This window comes from Epinephelus fuscoguttatus, linkage group LG24 (assembly GCF_011397635.1).
Source record: "Epinephelus fuscoguttatus linkage group LG24, E.fuscoguttatus.final_Chr_v1".
NCBI lineage: Eukaryota > Metazoa > Chordata > Actinopteri > Perciformes > Serranidae > Epinephelus > Epinephelus fuscoguttatus.
The window spans coordinates 5582967-5595828 of NC_064775.1; the positions used below are offsets into that span (position 1 = coordinate 5582967).

Here is a 12862-nt window from a genome sequence, read left to right on the forward strand (position 1 = left end):
GTAACTTACTGCCATCTCAGAAATACATACACCTATATTCAAGAAAGGACTTATGTTAAATAAAAAAGTTGTTCCAGCTGCTGTGTGCTATTGTAAAGGCAAACCAATCTCCATCCTTAGTTTATTTGGTATTTTTGTTCTCCATTGTTTGCATCAGGGCCCATCATAATGAAGTGTACTGTATTGGGGTCCGTCCTGCTTTTGCTCATTGATTTTTTGGGGGGGAAAAAAAATTAATTCTGCAACAAAAAAGGAAAAAGGCTCTTTCATCTCGTTTTTTGTTTTTGGTTTGACACAAAAAAACAACACAAACAAACAAGAGAACTACTCTATGTGTTTGTATAATTTTAACTTATTACGTTTCGCTTTCTGAAAGCAGCAAATGTAACATATTCTCTGATACCGATTATTAAACATTAAACAAAGACTATCAGTTGGACAGCGGAACCATGTGGCGACTAACAACATGCGGAACCTTTCTCCCTGAGTCGTTTCCCACCGGACCACTAACCCGAGACACAAGTCGCGCATGTTGTCATGTCAACAGTGTCAAGCTAAACGAAAGAAAAACAAGTGCTTCCGGCTTCCTTTCAGACTAAAACTTTTATTGACATATGAGCGTTTTAAGAAATACGAAGTCCAAAGCCAAAAAATAAATAAGGCAGGAAGTATGTAAAGCTAACTGCTTAGCGTAGCATAGCATGTTAGCTAACCATGTAGCCTATGTAAAGTAGCACCGGAAACACGTCAGCAAACAATAACACTAAACAACACAGAGGGGGGACTTGCCTCGTTTGAATATGAACATTAAACCCACGACACTCACACAGACACGGCGCTTGATGTTGACATGTGAAGGTAACACAGATCCGCTTCCTTCCGGTAGCATCGCTGACTTGACGACGTCACACGCTGTCGACAGCAGGGAGCAGCAACAGAGCCGCCTGTGCCAAACACTGAGTTAGAGTTGGATGTAAAGTTCTCTGAGCTGCGTCGACATGGTTGGGAAGATAAAACATGTCCGTCAGAAGCTTCACCAGGAGGCGGTGAAGCTCGACAAGCCGAGCAGCCTCTCAAAGTCCCTGGACTCCGCTTCCTGTCCGAGTTTAGAGAAGCCTGCAGCCCCGGAGCTCCACAACACAACACCAGCACTGTTGGAGCAAAACAAGAGTGTGGCCTCGAAACACCCTCAACAGGTCTGTTATGGGAACAAAATAAAGTTCTGACTTTGAGTCTAAATCTGTGAATGTAGTCAAGACACGAATTGGCATAGCAGTCAAGACATGGAGCTTTATTTTGAAGAGTCACCCCTTTTAAAGTGAAGTAAATCAACTCTCACAACATGGTGCATGATTACTTTGATATACTTGTACTTACTGTAAACCCTCACAGGTTCTGGGGCAGGAGATCTTCCCTTCTGGGATCTTTGCCGGCACTAAGATCACTCCAGAGGCCCTGGTACAGACACTCAAGTTCAAGGAACCTCCAGATGTACCTGTACCTGCTAAGAAAGGTAAGGCTAAATTTTTTTGTAGGACAGTGTAAGTGTGTGGCAGACGCAATCATGAAACATTAAAACCAGTGACAGGTGAAGTGAGTAACCCTGATCATCTTGTTACAATGCAATGTTCTGTTGAGAAACCTTTGGTCATGGCGTTCGTGGATACCACTCGACCACAAAAACTGCTCATGGATGACCCAAAGAACCCATCTCCCACACCCCAATCTGAACGAGCATCTTGGGACGTGCTGGTACCCCACCTCACAACTGACAGGTCTCAAATGATCCGAAGATCTGGACACCCTCCAGAGATCATGTGTCCCTTCCTTGACATGTCAGAGACAAGTCCGATCCAGTGGATTAGGGGTACATCTGGGGTACCAGAACATCCCGGTCCCGGTCCACCCGTCTGATAGGAGGTCTAATGCCTCATGGTGCATCTGGCTCCTGAACTTCAAAGGCCCTCTCTGAGTGTGTGAGGTCACCTGACAGTATGAAAGGAGGTTTAGGAATCAGGTTTTATTGGTCCAGGTTTGCTAGTGTCTACCTTTGAGAATTCTGCCTCTACCCCAACAGACTGGAGATCAATGCGGTTTAGTTTGTGCTGCCCACAGCATGGAAGAATTACTTTAAAAATCTTCGTGAAAGACACGTCTTTCCAAAAAGGCTGTCCTTGTTACTCTGGATAACCCGAACACACTTTCCTATAAAAGCTGTGTTCTGTTCTGTTGTCCACAGTGACAAGGACACTGTTTTGGGAAAAGGGTGCAACACTAGAGTCAAGTGACAAAATATGTTTGCGTAATTCAAGTGAACTGACCCTGACTTGTGGATTTTTGAAGTTATTTCAACTTCTTTAAAACAATACATTAAAAGAAAGGGAGTCATTCAGCCCGTGGGCCACACCTGGCGCAGAATCAACCATCAAGTGGCCAAGCATACATAAATCTGACGGATCAGCAAAGTGTTTGTCCCTTTGTGATCATTCTGTGTCTCTTCTATGAATTCCAAGAGATTTTTGGGATCCGTAAATGCAGTGCAGGTGGAACTCTATTAAAGGCTTCTTTGGCAGAGCTACCAGTTGAAACTGTTTGCACTGATTAGGAAGGTGTTGTCTGAATAAGGTTCCAATGGTTGGAAGAGCCTGATGAGCAGGCCCATATGGAACCTGCGCTCGCAGAACACCACAGATTTTCTGCAGATTTTAGGAATAAATTTGCAGCGTGTTAAACTCAGAATGTTGTCACTGTCTCCTCCACCTCCTCATGCATGTGTGTGATAATCCTGTGTTGTATTCAGTTACCATTAACCCTTCGAAACCTGACAGCAAACTGGCTGGATTTCTTTCAAAAACATGGGACTAAGGCAAAGAGCAACGAAAGAAGAAATGACCCAAAAATTTGCATGAAATTAGTAGAAGCAGAAATTAAAAACAAGAAAATTAGGAAAAAAAATTAAACATAAGAAAATTAGAAAAAAGAGAAAATTAAAGATCAGAAATTAGAAATAGGAAATTAGTAAAAAGTGAAAACTAAAAACAACAAAATTAGTAAAGAGAGAAAATTAAATACAAGAAAATTAGAAACAAGGAAATTAAAAACAAGAAAATTATATAAAAGAAAATTAAAAACAAGAAAAATAGAAAAAAAAGAGAAAATTAAAAACAGGAAATTTGAAAAAAGAAAATTAAAAAAATAAGAAAATTAAATACAAGAAAATTGGTAAAGAGAGAAAGTTAAATACCAGAACATTAGAAAAAAGAAAATTAAAAACAAGAAAAAAAGAGAAAATTAAAAACAGGAAATTAGAAAAAGAAAAATTAAAAAAAATAGGAAAATTAAAAATGGGGAGAATAAGAAAATTAAAAAGAGGAAATTAGAAAAAGGAAAATTAAAAATTACTAAAACAAGAAAATTAAAACAAGAAAATTAAAAAAGTAAAAACAACAACAACAACAACAAGGGAATGACCTGAAAAAGGTGCTTAAAATTACAGAAATTCTGTAACATAATTTTAAATATGTAATAATAATAATAATAATAAAAATGATAATAAGTATAATCCCCCCCCCTTTTTAAAAATTTAATTTTTGTTGTCATTTTGTTGATTGACTTTTCCAACAAATGTTTAACGTTTTTCTTGAAGTATTCATGATTAAATTAAATTTCTGTTCAAAGTTTCTACAGAAATCTTCTTTCTTCTTAGCCTGCTTGAGGCCATTTTATGTTTTAATGTATTGTGCAACAAACAATTGTTATCATAAATGAACATTGTCTATCACATTAAAATAATAGTAATAATAATAATAGTTTCTGAATATTGGAATCTAGTAACTTAATTATTATCAGAATTTTTCCTAATTTTCCTGTACTAAAAAAGACCATTCAGGATTTTTATACTAGTCTTGCAGTGGACTAATACAAAACAGTGCAGTGCAGAAGTTCTGAGCAAACTGGTATTGAAGAGGCAACCCTTCAAAGTTTTCCAATTACACACTACATACTGATTTTTGTTGCACTTTTGTGTTGTTCTCACAGGAAATGTTTGTTCTGAAAATGCTTACAGTAATGTGTACAGTAGCAGCGGTACACACACTGTCCGACCACTAGATGGTGTATAAGATAACGATTGTCCTGGTGCTGCAGCAGCTCCACAGCAGACGACAGGAAAGGTTTTTTAAGGATTTCTGTGGCACAAAATAAGGCTGCTGGAATGTCTCCTGGCAGCTGTGGAGCAGCAGCTTCAAAAGGCCGGCCCAGAAATCTGAAAAGAGCTGTTAAGAAACAAAGATAATCAAAGGGTTGCAGGGCAGCGGTGGTGTCTCTGTGACTGGGAATGTGTCTGAAACAGGGAGTGATGGATGTGGGCCTAGTTGCTACGCACGCCGTGCTGCACGAAGCCTCCCCAAACAACGGCCCGCTGCTATTTATAGACCAGGCGAGGATAAATTTAGCTCTTGCATGAAATCAAGGTTTAGCTGCATCAGTGTTTCCTTGCTTCGACTGGAATACACCGAGGCTGGTGCTGTCCTGTTGTGAGATCTCATGAGATCTCAGGATGTGATCTGTTTGAAACAGAAAGGGTGAGTTGGTGACTCAACTCAGTAAAATGCTGGCAGGTGTTAGATTTGATCTCTTCTGATTCACCATCTAGTCGAAAATAATGGATCCAAGTATATTATTACGTTTCTTCTCTTCATAATCAGCCATTTTTATTTAATTTGAAAAAAGGTTCTAATACGTTCAGCGTTGGAGTCGTAAAGTCCACCATTGTTCGATTCTTCTCATGTCTTGATAAGGTCCAGACACACCAGATAGCAATATAATTTCATGAATTTATGACAAAATCGAAAGCTTACCTGTACTGTAGCAGCATTCTCACCATTTTGGAAACCAGGAAGTGAGGCCTTGAGGCCTTCTAGGGCATTAACAGAAAAGCCGATTTGTCGACGTCAGTGGCACAAGTCGACACCCCCCAGGAGGAGTCAACAAGTCGTGTGTTTTTTCCCTCTCTCTCTCTCTCTCTCTCTCTGTGTGCTTGTGTACGGAATCCAATCGCTGCCTCTGATTGGCTTACACTGATACTTAAGCGGAGCGGACTCCGCGAGGAATGTCCGCAGTCATTCGAGCATTCATAGTCGAGCGCACTGTAGTTTCCTGTAAAAATGTCCGTGAAAAATCCCCGCGATGTGAAAAATACATGCCGAGCAGTCACTGGTGTGCGGAGTGGAGTCCGCGCGGTCGAGTATTTTCGGGCCTTGACAGACACACATCACATGTGTGGAGATACTTCACTTTCCTCCACCGTGTCAGTGTGATGATGTCATCAAATGACGTGTCGACTCGACTTCGACTTTATTGACAGATACGTCGACCTGAAAAAAATCAAAGTCGTTAATGCCCTAAGACCTTGTGATACAGCGAACACCTTTTATGACTGATTAAATAATGATTTAAAGAAAGAGTTGACAGAAATCTTGGACACAACGTCAAAGGGCCGACATTCTTATAAAAGGTACGCACTGTTAGTTTTAGATTTTGAAGGCATTTAACACTGTTTTTAATTGTTTGAAGTTGTGAGTTCTTGTCCCGACAAGGCTATTTTCTGGCACAGGGCAAGTTAAGAAGTTAAAAAAGGGAAGTAGACCAAAATATTTTATTAATAATCTTTATTACATAGACATAAATCCTGTTAAAGAATTTTTTTATCATGGGTTCTTGAAAAGTCATGAAAAAGTTTTGAAAATTTATCCATGACAATGTGTGGGGACCCTGAAGGTCTTCGACAGACATCTGTCTTGATATCCATCAAATATCCATTTTCTCAGACATGACATGTGGATTAAAAGGTACATATCTGTTGTCCTGAACCGGTTGTGTATATTCCTGATTTTGGAAGTTGATCAGACAGCCCCCATGGCCTCTTGACGAAGCGCCCTGTCTGCAGTCTAATTAGAGATATCACATCACGACCAGACCCTGGAGGGAAGACCCTGGCTCCTCTTTATTCTCAGGCCAGCTCCCTAAAGACTGCCTGCCTGCTCACTTCCTTCCTCTGTTCTTCCACTATCCTCCACAACTGTCTCCTTCTCTCATCTCAACAACATCGTAATCCAGTTTATTTTCAAAGAGCTTTTCACATAGAAGGAATTTGCTCTGGTGTTATGGTGCATTGCAAGACATTTGAAAAAAATAAAGAAAGTACTACAAACAAGAAACAGAGATAAAAAAAAAAATGACTATAGAAATAAGAAAATATGTACTGATCAGCCAAAACATTAAAACCACCAACAGGTGAAGTGAACAACGCTGACCATCTTGTTACAGTGCATTGTTTTCTTGGGAAACCTTTGGTTCTAGCATTCATGTGGACACCACCTGAGTACAAACCAGGCACCCACCCTCAAGGCAATGGCACTCCCCAGTAGCAGTGCCCCCCCAGCAGGACAATGCACCATGCCACACCACAAAAACGGCTCAAGATCCCAATCTGATCAAGCATCTGTGGGACATGCTGGTACTCCACCTCACAACGCACAGGACTCAAAAGATCTGAAGCTAACGGCCTGGTGCCAGACACCAAGGGACACCCTCCAGAGGTCCTGGGTCTTAACAGGTCAGAGCCAAATCCAGCCCAAAGAGCACCCACTGTGGATCAGGGGTACCTCTGGGGTACCAGCAGGTCCCTCAAATGTTCGATCAGATTGGGATCTCGACACCTTGAAGTCTTTGTCCCATTCCTTGGGTAATGCCAGAGCAGTTTTTGTGATGTGGCATGGTGCATTGTTCTGCTGGGGGGGGGGGGCACTTAAATGCACAGAATCTGTCTCGTACTACATGACATTTGAGTCTGGTGCCACAGGGAACCCCTCTACTGTTATCCTTAGAGATGTGACAGCACGTTGGTTTGATCAATACCTGATTCGAAAGGTTAAACCAATACCATGGCCATACATTGATCTGTATCGTGGGTCAGGGGTCTTGGGTCTTGGGTGTCAAGACAGAGGGCTTGGTATTGGCTGGCAGTAGTTCGGCTTCACGCCTCCTTTAAACACAAAAGTCATGACATTCACGCCTCATTGAGAAACAACTCTGCAGTCATGTTTCATGGTCATAAACATAAGTCCTCACCGTGGGCCCTCAGACATTCTGTATTGCCCTCAAATATTTTTGTCTCCTGCAGATAAACTTTTCCCACATCACACTACTCACTCCTCTGCCATCTGTCATCTCTAAAGTCTCAGTGCTCTAAAACACCGTCTGTGCCCACCTCCATGTCCTGGTCCATCCAAGAAGGTGCAGAAAGGTGAGGAGTCGAAGCAGGGCGTACAGTCTGGGTGGGTGAGGGGGGTAGCCTCCTGCCAGCCGTAATCACAGCTATCCATTTCATCTCACAGCAGAAAGATGATGCCCCCAATGGGAGCTGAGTGGTGGTAAAGCATCCTCCCCACATTCCCCCCCTCGACAAACACAAATGACACCCCCACCCACACACGGGAGATTGAATTTCTCCATCCCTACCCACATTTGTAGTCAGCAGCAGATGCCTATCTTTGCCTGTTCTTTTACTGCAAACAGCAGCAGAACCACTTCTGTTGTTTAGCGCTGCGGTGGCAGATAAAGGCCTTCCAGGATCTGTGGAGATAAGGTGCCTGTCTGAACACACGTCTCACACTAAATACAGGTCTCCGGGTCAGGATTATAATCAAACATTCGTCCAAATGTTGTTGATACCATGAAAGTTGAAGTTCAATAAAGGAACAAACTTGAGTCCTTCTTATGGTTAACATTTACCCCACCAACTTTATCTCTCAAAGTTCTGAAAACATGATGACCATGGTTGATCTGAGAATGTTGATTGGCGTAGCAAGTGACCTATCCATCCTGTCGATGTCGATGCACTAACACACCTCCATACCATCACAGACCAACACAGTCTTTAGCTCGGAGGAGACGACGACCATGATTTCCAAAAATTTGTAGACCCAGCAACAAACTGTGTTTACCGACAGTGGTTTTTTGAAGTGCTCTCGAGACAATGTTGTAAAATCCCTTATACAGTCTGGAGAGATATAAGGTAATGGGTGTGATATCGTTCGGTACTGTTGTAGTCTGAGTGGGCGGAAGTTCGCTGCATAGATCAGTCTCTCATTGGGCGGAACGAGCCACCCGCTGAAGTCCCGCCCTACCACCTCCGGTTGTCATAGTCGACAAACGTCCTTTGCTAACTTTTGCAGTGCTTGATCTTGCGGGGATGTAGCCATTTTTCTGCCATGGTTCGTGTCCTGTAGGTGATGTTTTTGTGGGCGTGTTACACCAAATCCTGTTTCCTCCCAGCAGTATTTTTGCAAGCGCACCGTTGCTGTGGCACCGCCCAGAACGATTGTGATTGGTTGAAAGAAATAAAAAAAGCCGGGGCGTTTTTTTCTCCAATCTTAAAGTGAGAGTCGGCGCAGCCAGACCTTTCTTTTCTTGAGAAAGGTCTGGTGAGCGAGACTAGTACTGTTGCAACTCTAGTTGACATACAAGCTCACTACCTACTGGGTTTGTATCTGTAGTACTTTGAGGACTTCTCGTCCACGTAGGCTTTAAAGTGAAGCATCAGGTCCCCCTCAGGTCTCATTTGTAATGACCGACAATAAGGAAAAGTGAACTCCAGTAAAAGGCTCAGAGTGTGCTGCTGATCCATCTGATCCTCACTTCATTTGACTCACTCTCAAGGAGGGGGCAGAGAGGGTGGCGGTTCGCTGTAGCTCGCGGCCATCCCAGTCCCTCGCCACCTTTGATGTATCTTTAACACATTTATGAATTTGCCTCCCTTCATGTTTAATTAGTGGACCTCTCCCTTTGCTGAGAACCCAGCTGGGTTTGATGTGTGCTGTCATGTAACTCTGTGTGTGTGTGTGTGTGTGTGTGTGTTTTCACAGCCCCAGAAGAGAAGAAATTGAAGTCGAAGAAAGAGAAGATGAAGGAGAGGAGGGAGAGATGGCTTAACAGTGAGTTATATCAACACTCCAATAGTAATAGTGGTACAAAACCAACTAGCGCTGGGCAGTGTATTGATATCCACCGATCAGCCAAAACATCAAAACCAGTGACAGGTGAAATGAGTAACTTTGATTATTTTGTTCCAATGCATTGTTCTGCTGGGAAACCTTTGGTTCTGGCATTCATGTGGATACCACCTGACATGTTCCACCCACTCAAACACCGTTGCAGACCAAGTACTCCCCCTCATGGCAACAGTACTCCCCAGTGGCAGTGGTCACTGAGTTTTGAGCTTTTTCGCTCAAAGTCCATCTTTGCACGTCTCTGCAATTATAACTCCTCTCCCCAACATCATGACGCCGTCATCATCTCCCATAATTGCGATCCGGTCCTGTAACCGTACCCTGCTGCTGAGCCAATCAATTCCCGGGTAACACAACACGTATCCTGTTCAGACTTATAATTAGGTGCTAATGGCTGCGTGGCTCTACTCTGCTGAAACCCAAGAGTGGCTGCATGGCGGACGGTTTTCAGGAATCAGAAGAAAATTAGGAAGTCATGAGTCGGGACAGTAGACTTTGACCGGTGTGGATTTTCACAGACTAATGGTAGTTTTTAACGGCTTAGAACTAAACGCTGGTGATGAGTGGATCAGGGTTCCGAATCCTGGAAGGCAGTGGTGCAGCCACAGCGCGGTCTAGTGCACCACGCCCAGTGAATCCGTAGTGTGCCGCATGCATTTTTTGAGTCACTGTATTGTTCAGCTTGAATGTAACTCACCTGCTCTCTTTGTCTTGTGCATTCCTCTGCCTCCTCTCAGAGATCAGCTCCATTAAACAGGCCAAGGAGCAGCAGGCGGCCGAGGCCCGGAGGCAGGCCACGCCCGTGGTGGGGGACATGAGGGTGCTGGCCGACGCCCTGCCGGAGCTCTCTCAGCTCATTACCCCCGCCGTCACAGCCCCCACCGCTCGACGCAAGAGCAGGAAAAACAAAGTGTAAGTATCAAGGTGACCTCTGGAGCGGGCATCAAGTGTCGACACGACAGTTGTTGTCAATTTTCAAGTGTGGCTCTCCATAATTATCACATTTCTTTTGTCCTTGAAAGGTGTAAATTAGAACCAAGAGCAGCACATGCGGTGTGTCTGAGTTGAACAGCAGCAGTGATGGCGTCAGTATGAGCCTTCGTCTGCTGACTGTCATCACACTGTTAGAAGAACACTGTCAGGTGACATCACCAAATAGAGTCGGGAATAGAATAGAATAGAATAGAATATCTTTATTGACATTGTAACAGGTACAACGAAATTTCAGTGCGGTCCTTGACAGTGCAAAATGAGCTAATAAATAAATAGTTAAAAGAGAAGACAAGGAACACATAAAAACAATATAAGAACACATGGGAACGGTATCATAAAGTGCATATAAAGTGTATGACCAGTTATACGGAAGTACATGTGTTTTGTCAGTCACTCAATGTCCAGCGGTATTTAATGTAACAATGGCTGTGGGGTAAAAACTGTTTTTAAGTCTATTTGTGCGTGTTCTGATGACCCTGTGACGTCTGCCCAATGGAAGCAGTTCAAACAGATTGTGTCCGGGATGTGATGAGTCCTGTGATATGGCGAGGGCCTTCCTGAGGCAGCGGGAGCTGTGTGGCTCCTTCAGTGGTGTCAGAGGGCAGCCGATGATCTTTTGGGCCACCTAAATGACCCCCCTGCAGCGCGTTCTTCTGTGCCACTGTGCAGCTGGCAAACCAAACACAGAGGCAGTACGTCAGGATGCTCTCGATCGAGCAGCGATAGAAGGACACCAGCAGCTTCTGAGGGATGTTGTGCTTTTGATATAGTTAATATGTTAAAAGATCCGAGAAAATATCTTGCAGATTAATGTTTTCCCAAAACAGGATACAGGATACGTCAAAGATGCAATTAATGTTAAAAGGATCTTTAGGGGATTCAATTTTAGGATGTTTATATGTATATTTCATGGATGGGTATCCAGATTTGGGATATTCCCAGGCCCAATCTTGTTCGGATAAGGAGATATCCTACAATATGATCCACAAAAACAAATGTGGTAAACGATATGGTTAAATACAAAAGACGAAAGACTGGTCAGAGGCAATGATCTTTCCTGTTGTAGGGATGAATAACGGTGCATTCAGGGTTACCATGTCCACCTCATCAGAAACTGGGGAGGTATTAAGAGGAATATTGGATTTCACCCTAACTTTTTAGTGCATTAGCTAACGTTAGCTTCGATTGCACAAGAAATGGAGGAAACTGTTCAAGTGTCGTCCTCCTTTGTAAGATTGGCTTCCTGTGACATCATCCACCCACTGAGTGAGAGCATACGGGTCGGCCAGCCTGGTCCCATTGGCGGTCCCGGAAACCTTACATGGTGCGTTCGTAAATTCACTCTGACTGCACTAAAATGAGAGCCCTGTTGGTCGAAGAAACGGAGCATTATATTTCTATATGAATTAACAAACAGTTAGGTTAATCACACATTCACTCCACTCGGCACTCTAGTGCTCCGTCTCCCCAGACAGAGTGCCAAAAGTGCGCTCTGCCACTCCAAGAGTGCGGTGCTCTAGATAACGGAAAGGTACATTCAGACAGCCCTCCGAATTTACGAATTGTCCAGTTTGAGTAAGTATTTCTGAACGCACCATTCGTATCATCTTCCTCCATTGTCAAAAACAAGCTAACAGAACTTGCTAGCAAGCGCAGCTAATGTCTTTGGAAAATTGTTTTGCCTCCAGCTAAGCCCCGCCCACCCCAAAACATACTGTGAAGTTGTCCATCATGGTACCAGTTAGCAGCTAGCTAACCATAGCTAACTCATCAATACCTGGAGGTTGAATTCCCATTGAATGTCCTATTACTATGTTGCATGTAAACATGTCCTGTCTCCTCCCTGCAGGCCGGTGAAGAGACCTGAGCCAACAGATTTCAGTCAGATGAAACAGTCACAGAAACGCAAACTCCTGTACGCAGCTTTTCATATTACTATCACAGTATGACTATTATTTATTTTACTAATATTAAGCTATCTTTACAAATCTGATTGTTGTGTGTTTCGCCTTTATTGAAGGGAATCAGAGACCAGCAGGTTTAGCGACGCAGTAAAGACCCTCTCTGCCAAAATGAACCCTCTGGTTGATATTGGTGAGCAGCTGAGGAAGAGGATGAGGCAGGAAGAAGAGCAAGGCCCCAGCTAACAACAACAGCAGCAGCAGCTCAACTCTGTGATGCTGAAGTGCTTCCACAAAGCCCAGTCAACACTTGATGCTGTCGGGAAAACTGGAACATCCTTGAGTTTGAAAGGAGGAAGAACTCCATGGACACGGACAATGGGTGGCATAGAGTGTAGTAAATGTTGACTGTAACGGATATCCTATCGTTTTATTATCCATGTTTACTCTTCGGTAATAAATCACAGTTCGTTTACCAGTCAGCTTGTATGAGTCTTTTCTATATGTTGGATTTTAAAAGTCTATTTTTAGCGCCGTTGTGTCGGCTACAACTCCAAACATTTAGGAATCAGATGATCCATGCGCAGACAAATGTGCCTTGTTTCTCTCAACACCTACACAATCATTCCTACTCTTCTATTTTCAGTATCGTCTCATTGTGCTGTATGGAGAATCGCACTGTGTGACTCATCAGCAATAACCATAGCAACTCCACTGATCCATGGAAATGAACATCTTGTCAGGGCAACACTGAGCCACGAGCTGAATGGAAACAATGTCAAAGTGTCATCGGTAAGCAGATCAACATGTTACGGAGAGAGAAGCTCATTTCTGCCCCTTAAAACGATGCCGATGTCAAACAAGTTCTCAGTTTGCTGCCTGCAACAGGTCATAGAA

General features: G+C 43.2%; 1 protein-coding gene across 1 annotated transcript; it reads left to right on the forward strand.

The window, feature by feature from the left end:
- The first annotated feature begins 816 nt into the window (after nt 1–816).
- Nucleotides 817–12443, forward strand: slx9 (SLX9 ribosome biogenesis factor). The gene is made up of 6 exons (XM_049569949.1): nt 817–1196; nt 1393–1513; nt 8928–8996; nt 9809–9983; nt 11914–11979; nt 12085–12443. Exons 1-6 carry the CDS (start codon nt 999–1001, stop codon nt 12209–12211), a joined length of 756 nt encoding a protein of 251 aa, XP_049425906.1. The 5' UTR covers nt 817–998; the 3' UTR covers nt 12212–12443.
- Nucleotides 12444–12862: the final 419 nt, after the last annotated feature.

Bases quoted from the DNA above. Each gene is read 5' to 3' on its own strand.
- slx9 (XM_049569949.1), top strand. From the start codon at position 999: ATGGTTGGGAAGATAAAACATGTCCGTCAGAAGCTTCACCAGGAGGCG. The intron at 1,514-8,927 runs GTAAGGCTAAAT...GTGTTTTCACAG, and splicing joins ACCTGTACCTGCTAAGAAAG to CCCCAGAAGAGAAGAAATTG. The intron at 8,997-9,808 runs GTGAGTTATATC...GCCTCCTCTCAG, and splicing joins GAGGGAGAGATGGCTTAACA to AGATCAGCTCCATTAAACAG.